The 10,223-nt window shown below is 41.0% G+C and overlaps 1 protein-coding gene across 1 annotated transcript in view; it reads right to left on the bottom strand.

Moving 5' to 3' along the window:
- Positions 1-1,590: 1,590 nt before the first annotated feature.
- LOC109865256 (zinc finger protein OZF-like) overlaps positions 1,591-10,223 on the bottom strand; it is a 33,326-nt gene continuing 24,693 nt past the window's right edge. The window contains exons 5-6 of the mRNA XM_031799096.1: positions 2,544-2,729; positions 1,591-1,604 (exon numbers count right to left, since the gene is read on the bottom strand). Of these exons, the coding sequence (XP_031654956.1) occupies positions 1,591-1,604; positions 2,544-2,729 (200 nt within the window). The remainder of the gene's footprint in view (positions 1,605-2,543; positions 2,730-10,223) is intronic.

Below are 10,223 nucleotides of genomic sequence, written 5' to 3'. Positions count from 1 at the left end.
GTGCTAGAATGGATTGTTAGGGCTAACAATCACATTCTTCTCTAACAACCCCACATACAGTTAAACATAATTAGATGCTTTAAAAAAAAAACTACAATGACCAGAGCGCCTACTTGTCTTGTCTGTGTTTCTTTTACACCTGCTACGTAAAAGAGACCGAAGAATGTGTAACAGTATAGCTTCTGTCCCTCTCCTCGCCCCTACCTGGGCTCGAACCAGGGATATCTAGTTAATTTCCCCTCAGGCACACATTTGTTTTTTGCTATTATGGTCATGTGTAGAATGTACTTTTCCCCACTCATTCACCTCACCTCTTTATGTTGCTTATTTATATTCAGTGGCCTGACTGCATCCAGACTGTCAAATTTGGGTGCCAGGTATAACTGAAGCTGTACATGCTCCATTATTTTGAGTGTTTTATATAACATGAGTAAATGTGTTTTATTTCTGTGTTGCAGGGGCAGTCAAGAAATGGAACGGCAAGGCCACAGAACATGACATAAGCAGAGCTGTGGGAGACCAACTCAAGCCCCTGGTAGAGCTGGGGCTGGTGTTTACCACTCCACCACGCCTTCAGCAGGCTGGAAAAGTGGGATTAAGAGGGACCAAGAAAGAGTCTGTTGGTCTGTCATTGGGTTCATTTGTTGAAATCAAATCAAGCTTTATTTATACAGCACATTTCAGACATGGATGTTACACAATGGCTTCACAGGGGGGGATTAAAATAAACACAAATATTTGGTACACAACGAACAGAAGACTAACGAACATTAAGGAATTTCCATTGATTAAAATATTAATTGAATACAATATCCAATCGAAAATATAAACTTGTTTTTTAGGAGGTGCTCTGAAAGACACTATGGGGGTGTCCACTGAAAGTTGACTAGTAACAACAACTGGGACATAAGACACCCACCCTGAGACCCACTAAATCTGCCCAAGAAGAGGCAAACAAAAGAAAAACCCACACCAAACTTAAAGACGTAAACTAAAAAGGTGGAGACTCTCCACATCTATCAAGACAACTGGAGAACTGGGCCAGACACTCTTAAATAGAACCTGGACCAGCTCAGGTGAAACACCTTCCCACTAACGAGCTGGACAAGCCAGCACAGGTGTAACACATACTGACTAACGAGGTGACACCAATCAGTGCACCAAAGACACATTTCAGTTGAATGCATTCAGTTGTACAACTGACTAGGTATCCCCCTTTTCTACGTGCTAACGTCCAACCTCAAAACATAAATGGAAAAACCAAAGCCTGTAACACCTTCACCTTTAAGACAACCAATATATCCTATATAATTTGTTGGACAAGTTTGCTCACAACCAACAAAAAACAACTTCGATGTCACATTGTAATCAACTACAATGCTTCAACTTCTACAGTATAAACATAGTGTCAACTGGCTGTCAACAATTAAAAACAAGAAAATCACGTATTTCTAAATAATAATATACAATCGTATAATTTTTGTAATTATTTTTCTTACCATAGAATCCTAAAACTCACTAGCTTCTAGCCCAAACAAAACTCAAATCAAAATGTATTAGTCACATGTGCCAGATACAACACTGGAACTCTTACTTACGAGCCCCTAACAGCACAGATTCAAAAAAATACAGAAAAGAATAAGAGATAAAACTCATCTCCAACACGGAAAAAACGTGTCAAAATAAATTGTGATCCATGGTAACACACCAGCTAAATGTAAAACACAAATCTTGTTGAATGCCAACCCTTGAGACAATCAGCAACCAAATTGTTCTTACCACAGACATGTCTGATTTCAAGAGGAAACTCCTGCGATATCCGTAGTAACTTTCCACCTCACTGCGGAGCTTCTCTCTCTTTTCAGGGTTCACTCGATAGGCATGTTGTTGGATCGGGGCCCAGTCCCCAATGTCATGCTCTAGTGCATTTGGGTTGGCACATCTGAGAATGAACTCTGATATTATGAAAGTAGGGTAACAATGTCAATATAATTGTACACAAAAATGGTCAGTTGGTTGCATAAATAATTATTACTAAATGTTACATGAATTGTAAATATGAAATATCAAAACCAAATGTACACCCCTTTGTTAATATGTATTGGCAATAATTTACTTAATGGTGAGGCATGGAATAATAAAACATGTATCTTTTGTCAGGCTGGATGTTTGAAATGAGGTGATTTGAGTCATGCTTCTTCAGTAGTGGAATAAAGACAATTAGCACTTGGATGTTGTAAAGAAATCCTGGAGTGATGTATGATAATACTGCATCTATGTGTATAGGCTGCAAGTACTTTGAAATTAAGTTGTTTTCAAGTCATTGAAAAAAACAACCCGAAAATACATATTTTCAACATTCACCGAACGAACATTGGACTTCGAGCATAGTCTTAATCTTATTTTCAGCGTCTTTTCAATTACATTTTGCTAGGTGGGACATTTCATTGATATCATGAAACAATTCCTTCATGTATGTATTTTCTGATGTTTGATCAGATGTCTTTTATCGGAGAATCTCTTGTCACATTGATCAAAGCTACAAAGTTTCTCCCCTGTGTGTGTTCTCTGGTATGATTTCAGGATGTGTGACTCAGTAAAACTCTTCCCACATTGATCACAGCCATAAGATTTCTCTCCTGTGTGTGTTCTCTGGTGTGATTTCAGGATGTGTGACTCAGTAAAACTCTTCCCACATTGATCACAGCCATAAGATTTCTCTTCTGTGTGTGTTCTCTGGTGTATTTTAATTTCTGATGTAGAAGTAGGATTTCTTCCCTGTGGGTCTCTGCAGGTGTTTCTTGAGGAGTTCTGATCTGGAGAGACTCTTCTCTGCCTCGTCAGCATCATGTTGTTGTTGAGGATCCCCAGAGGATCCACGATAATCCCGTCTCTCTCCTGTGTGAACGACAAAGTCAGATGGTTAAAGGCCCACAACAGCAGAAATCCACTGTTTATTTGAGGTACAAGGTGATGCCCAGAGCATACCCATGAAGCTGTAAAACAAATTGACATCTGTTAAATTTGACAATTAAGACAGTCAAGCTTGCAACAATAGTCATATTTCGCCTTGTTTTCACATTAGTGGTAACTAGAAATAAGTTATTAAAGTTGTTGAAATCCTAAGCAATGTGCCAGACAACTTTTGGTCTCCAATTCAGGCCCCTTTCTGTGTTAGCTAAAATTGCGGCACGAGGGCGATGCACACACAATTTGATTAACTCCTCCCTGCTAATGAGGAAACCACGAGTTGTAATATGTAATATATAGGATGTATATATCTGCCTGGAGCAAAAAACGGTGAGCGAAGATTTGAGTTTTTCACAAGGTATTCTGAATATTACAGCGCAAGATCAGGAGTGCTACTGAAGGAAACTCACATTAATCTCTGTGTCTATTCACTAGTTCACCACCGTGGGGGAAAACTCAGGGGAGTTCTCATAGGCTGACAGCAAAAATAGCCTCCATTTACAGGTTGCTTATGAGTGCATTTCACACTACTTTTGGATAAAAATTGTAAGGCTTGTTTGAATCTCCTGCTTAATATGTTTGTGTTATTGTCGCAAATCAATTGCTTTATACTTAAAAAACACTTCAACCAGTAAAATGCACGTTGGCTAACTTTTCTATCAGCCTGACAATGAGGGTTTGTACACTAGGTGTTGAATAAACAATAACATAGTAGAGGTCGACCGATTATTTTTCAACGCCAATACCGATTATTGGAGGACCAAAAAAAAGCTGATACCGATTAAAATCGGTCAATTTTAGATATATATTTGTATTAATGACAATTACAACAATACTAAATGATCACTTTTATTTTAACTTAATATAATACATCAATAAAATCAATTTAGTCTCAAATAAATAATGAAAGATGTTCCATTTGTTTTAAATCATGCAAAAACACAGTGTTGGAGAAGAAAGTAAAAGTGTAATATGAGCCATGTAAAAATGATAACATTTAAGTTCCTCAGAACATGAAAACATATGAAAGCTGGTGGTTTCTTGTAACATGAGTCTTCAATATTCCTAGGTAAGAAGTTTTAGGTTGTAGTTATTATAGGACTATAGGCACTATAGTATTGCCAGCCTAATCTTGGGAGTTGATAGGCTTGAAGTCATAAACAGAGCTGTGCTTCAAGCATAGCGAAGAGCTGCTGGCAAACGCAGGAAAGTGCTGCTTGAATGAATGTTTGAATGAATGCTTACGAGCCTGCTGCTGCCTACCACCACTGAGTCACCGCTCAGTCAGACTGCTCTATCAAATATCAAATCATAGACTTAATTATAATAAACACAGAAATACGAGCCTTAGGTCATTTTCAATTTAATATCGCTCTTCACCGACCCAGGAAGGGGCGGGTCAAACAGGTGTTGTATCTCGTATCCCTCCTTCAGGGAACAGTAATTATAGTCATAAAGTTACGCTCCCTTTCAGTCGGTCAACTCGAGGTAACATATGATGGGGGAAAAAAATCATTCCCCAGGCGACCCAAACTGACACTAAATAAAACGACCCATGGCAGACCACCCAGACCTGACCCTACAAGATGCGTCAGTTTTGTCAATTTATTCATTGTCTTTTGTTTGAAACACTCCTGTCAATGTTGAGTAAGGACGCACACCTGATTACGCATATAGAAGTAGGACTAATCTACCTGTCCTGCACACAAATGTAGGCCTATAAATGTGCCCATTTGGGGATGTCTGATAGTATTTCTCATTGTCTTAAAGCACCACTACTAATGAGTTGTGGAGCTTCTCAAATACATTTTTCTTCACCTCAAACAGCAAGTAAACAAAGTCTAATCAAAATCAATTGCAAATGAGAATAACTCCTCAAAGTATTTGAGAAATATTTCCAGCTCTAGCCCATTCAATAACCACTCAGCACAAAAGTGAAAAACGTAATGCGCTGATCCAGTGAAATGTCATAAAATACCTGATTACCCCTTTTTCTCCCCAATTTCGTAGTATCCAATTGTTTTAGTCGCTACTATCTTGTCTCATCACTACATCTCCCATATAGGCTCGGGAGAGACGAAGGTTGAAAGTCATGCGTCCTCCGATACACAACTCAACCAAGCCGCACCTGCTTCTTAACACAGCGCCATCCTACCCGAAAGCCAGCCGCACCAATGTGTCGGAAGAAACACTGTGCACCTGGCAACCTTGGTTAGCGCGCACTGCGCCCGGCACAGGAGTCGCTGGTGCGCGATGAGACAAGGACATACCTACCGGCCAAGCCCTCCCTAAACAGTGATGAGGGGTGGTAGTTTGACTGCTGACCCGCAGCGGATGCAGGCAATGAGGCAGTGATTGCTGAGATCCTGATTGAAGACAGCGGAGGTATATTTGGAGGGCCAGTTGGTCAGGATAACGTCTATGAGGGTGCCATTGTTTACAGATTTAGGGTTGTACCTGGTGGGTTCCTTAATGATTTGTGTGAGATTGAGGGCCTCTAGCTTAGAGGCCCTCATATCCCAGTTTAGGTCACCTAACAGAACAAACTCTGAAGCTAGATGGGGGGGCGATCAATTCACAAATGGTGTCCAGGGCACAGCTGGGAGCTCAGGGGGGTCGGTAGCAGGCGGCAACAGTGAGAGACTTATTTCTGGAGAGTAATTTTTTTAATTAGTAGTTTGAACTGTTTGGGTATGGACCTGGAAAGTATGACATTACTTTGCAGGCTAACTCCTCCCTCTTTGGCAGTTCTATCTTGAAGGAAAATGTTATAGTTGGGTATGGAAATCTCAGAATTTTTGGTGGCCTTCCTAAGCCAGGATTCAGACACGGCAAGGACATCAGGGTTGGCAGAGTGTGCTAAAGCAGTGAGTAAAACAAACTTAGGGAGGAGGCTTCTGATGTTGACATGCATGCATGAAACCAAGGCTTTTTCGATCACAGAAGTCAACATGCATGCATGAAACCAAGGCTTTTTCGATCACAGAAGTCAACAAATGAGGGTGCCTGGGGACATGCAGGGCCTGGGTTTACCTCCACATCACCCGCGGAACAGAGGAGGAGTAGTATGAGGGTGCGGCTAAAGGCTATCAAAACTGGTCGCCTAGAGCGTTGGGGATAAAGAATAAAAGGAGCAGATTTCTGGGCGTGGTAGAATATATTCAGGGCACAATGCGCAGACAGGGGTATGGTGGGGTGCGGGTACAGTTGAGGTAAGCCCAGGCACTGGGTGATGAATAGAGAGGTTGTATCTCTGGACATGCCGGTTGTAATGGGTGAGGTCACCACGTGTGTGAGGTGGGACAAAGGAGTTATCAGAGGTATGAAGAGTGGAACTAGGGGCTCCATTGTAAACTAAAACAATGATAACTAACATGAACAACATTATACAAGGCATATTGACATTTGAGAGAGACATACAGCGAGGCATACAGTAATCACAGGTGTTGATTGGGAGAGCTAGCTAAAACAACAGGTGAGACAACAGCGAATCAGCTAGCACAACAACAGCAGGTAAAATGGCGATGACTAGGCAGAGAGGGTCCGATTAACTACACACAGAGCCTGAGTTCGCAGCTGGGGCCGACAGATAAAACATAAACAAACAGAATGGAGTATCGTGATTAATGGTCCAGCAGGCATCAGTTATGTAGAAAAGTGATCGCAGTGTCCAGCAGACATCAGCTATGTAGCCAAGTGATCACAGTGTCCAGGGGGCAGCAGTAGTTGGGGACGCCGCCACTACGCTAGCGACACAGCGTAGTGTTCTTATGTTTTTGCGTTATTACATATTAATTAACGCTTCCAAACTACCCACAATGCAGTATTTCCTCACGTCATATGAATGATCAACTCTGTGCTACTGCAGTTTTTGAAGTGAAGAAGGGAGGGGAGATAACTGTCACATTGAAAGATGAAGAGGTGGAGATTGAAGATCTGATTAACACCAGTAAGTACCGCCTTAAATATGTTTTTTACTTTCGATATTCGGAGTTGGCTCGTCAATACCTCTTCAACAGAGGGCCCTAGGATGATGACTGATATGTCTAGAATCAGACGACGTAGAGAGCAAGCTACCCCTTGTTTTCTCTGTTCCGTTTCCAAAAAGTGACTTAACATATATAATTGAGAAGGGTCTATCTGCTGACCGCAGACTGGGGGGCACGGCATGTAGTGATTTTCGTGTAGTGATTATTTACTATACACCGAGCCCCCCAATAGTGCCATGTGAGAGTTGGGTTGGCTACACCAAAGATTATGGATATACTGACAAGATGTCTCTCCAACCTAACAAGGGGAGTCGTTGTCCACAAATAGGCACTGCGGGTTGTCTAGCTCCGCCTATCCTTTCTTTGGATTGTTGGATACATCTTCTTATTGTAAACTATTGTTTATATTCTATGAGGGTTGTTGACGGCAACCACCTGTATTCTATGGAGAGAGATGCTAAGCTACTAGCATGAATATGCATAGCGATCTGGAGCCAACTCCTATAGTGTTTTATCAAAGTTGTCAGTATGTCACGTGTCCACATAACAACTTAATCATTACGAAACTTATGTTGGTTCAAGTAATCCTCACGTAGCAATTAAGCCATTCATTTGGTTGTTGAGCAAATTCGACACTTTCCACATCAAATCAAATCAAATTTATTTATATAGCCCTTCGTACATCAGCTGATATCTCAAAGTGCTGTACAGAAACCCAGCCTAAAACCCCAAACAGCAAGCAATGCAGGTGTAGAAGCACGGTGGCTAGGAAAAACTCCCTAGAAAGGCCAAAACCTAGGAAGAAACCTAGAGAGGAACCAGGCTATGTGGGGTGGCCAGTCCTCTTCTGGCTGTGCCGGGTGGAGATTATAACAGAACATGGCCAAGATGTTCAAATGTTCATAAATGACCAGCATGGTCGTATAATAATAAGGCAGAACAGTTGAAACTGGAGCAGCAGCACGGCCAGGTGGACTGGGGACAGCAAGGAGTCATCATGTCAGGTAATCCTGGGGCATGGTCCTAGGGCTCAGGTCCTCCGAGAGAGAGAAGGAGAGAATTAGAGAACGCACACTTAGATTCACATAGGACACCGAATAGGACAGGAGAAGTACTCCAGATATAACAAACTGACCCTAGCCCCCTGACACATAAACTACTGCAGCATAAATACTGGAGGCTGAGACAGGAGGGGTCAGGAGATCAACATTGGGTTGATAATTGTTTCTACTTGGATCCAACCTACTGTAGTCTATGGGCATGACCTAGAGAGATACAACCTACTGTAACCTACTGGCATGACCTAGAGAGATACAACCACTTGGATACAACCTACTGTAACCTACTGGCATGACCTAGAGAGTTACAACCTACTGTAGCCTACTGGCATGACCTAGAGAGATACAACCTACTGTAATCTACTGGCAGGATCGTAATTATAGCCTCAAGCTCATTACCATAACGCAACGTTAACTATTCATGAAAATCGCAAATGAAATGAAATAAATATATTGGCTCTCAAGCTTAGCCTTTTGTTAACAACACTGTCATCTCAGATTTTCGAAATATGCTTTTCAACCATAGCAAAACAAGCATTTGTGTAAGAGTATTGATAGCTAGCATAGCATTAAGCCTAGCATTCAGCAGGCAACATTTTCACAACAACAAGAAAAGCATTCAAATAAAATCATTTACCTTTGAAGAACTTCGGATGTTTTCAATGAGGAGACTCTCAGTTAGATAGCAAATGTTCAGTTTTTCCAAAAATATTATTTGTGTAGGAGAAATCGCTCCGTTTTGTTCATCACGTTTGGCTGTGAAAACCCCCAGAAAATTCAGTCATTAAAACGCAAACTTTTTTCCAAATGAACTCCATAAAATCAACAGAAACATGGCAAACGTTGTTTAGAATCAATCCTCAAGGTGTTTTTCACATATCTATTTGATGATAAGTCACTCGTGGCAGTTTAGTTTCTCCTCTGTTCAAAATGGAAACAGGCACGCACCTGGAGATTACTCAATAGTTTCGACGGAGGACACCGAGCGGACACCTGGTAAATGTAGTCTCTTATGGTCAATTTTCCAATGATATGCCTACAAATACGTCACAATGCTGCAAACACCTTGGGGAAACGACAGAAAGTGTAGGCTCTCTCCTTGCACATTCACAGCCATATAAGGAGACATTGGAACACAGCGCCTAAAAAATCTGGCTCACTTCCTGTATGAAATTTCATCTTGGTTTCGCCTGTAGCATTAGTTCTGTGGCACTCACAGACAATATCTTTGCAGTTTTGGAAACGTCAGAGTGCTTTCTTTCCAAAGCTGTCAATTATATGCATACTCGAGCATCTTTTCGTGACAAAATATCTTGTTTAAAACGGGAACGTTTTTCATCCAAAAATGAAATACTGCCCCCAGAGGTTCAAGAGGTTAAATGAATATTTTCCAGTAATAATGATCATTTGTATCTTCCTATCCACATGTGGATCCCTCTCCTTTGTCGTCCTCTCTACACCAATAACAGACAGCTACTGTGGGTCTCCCAATCACGGCCGGATGTGATACAGCCTGGATTGGAACCAGGGACTGTAGTGACGTCTGTTGCACTGAGATACAGTGACTTAGACCGCTGCGTCCGTGTGTGTGTTTATCTTTTTAACTATAAAATTAACCCAACAATTTTAAATATCGGTTATCGGTATCGTTTTTTGGGACAAGGAAAATATTGGCCAAAAATGTAATATCGGAGCATCCCTTTATTCTAAAATTGATTATTATTTTTTAAATCCTCATCAATCTACACACAATACCCCATAATGCCATCACATCATAATACACATCACATCATAATACCCAATAATGACATCACAAAACCCCATAATGCCAAAGCAAAAACAGGTTTAGATTTTTTGCAAATTTTTGGGAAATGTAAGTTTCAGATAGTTTAACCCATTACAGTCTAAGCCCTGTCTGAGGGGGAGGTCCTTCTAAGCTATATGGAATTGTTTTAAGAAGTTTTAAATAACATGAAGGGCTTCCCCAGTATAGTACTGTAGAAACACCCTCCAATATGAAGGGCTTCCCCAGTATAGTACTGTAGAAACACCCTCCATCATGAAGGGCTTCCCCAGTATAGTACTGTTTTAAGGTTATACCAAGGATAATTAGGCTTTCTGATTTTGAATTGTAAGACTCCTTGAAGTATCAACCAAAAATATTCATAAGTAAATTTATGTCACATTATTAGGCCATACTGCTATA

Source organism: Oncorhynchus kisutch, linkage group LG20 (assembly GCF_002021735.2).
Source record: "Oncorhynchus kisutch isolate 150728-3 linkage group LG20, Okis_V2, whole genome shotgun sequence".
In the NCBI taxonomy this organism is placed as follows: Eukaryota; Metazoa; Chordata; class Actinopteri; order Salmoniformes; family Salmonidae; genus Oncorhynchus; species Oncorhynchus kisutch.
This window is presented reverse-complemented; position numbering and strand designations above follow the sequence as displayed.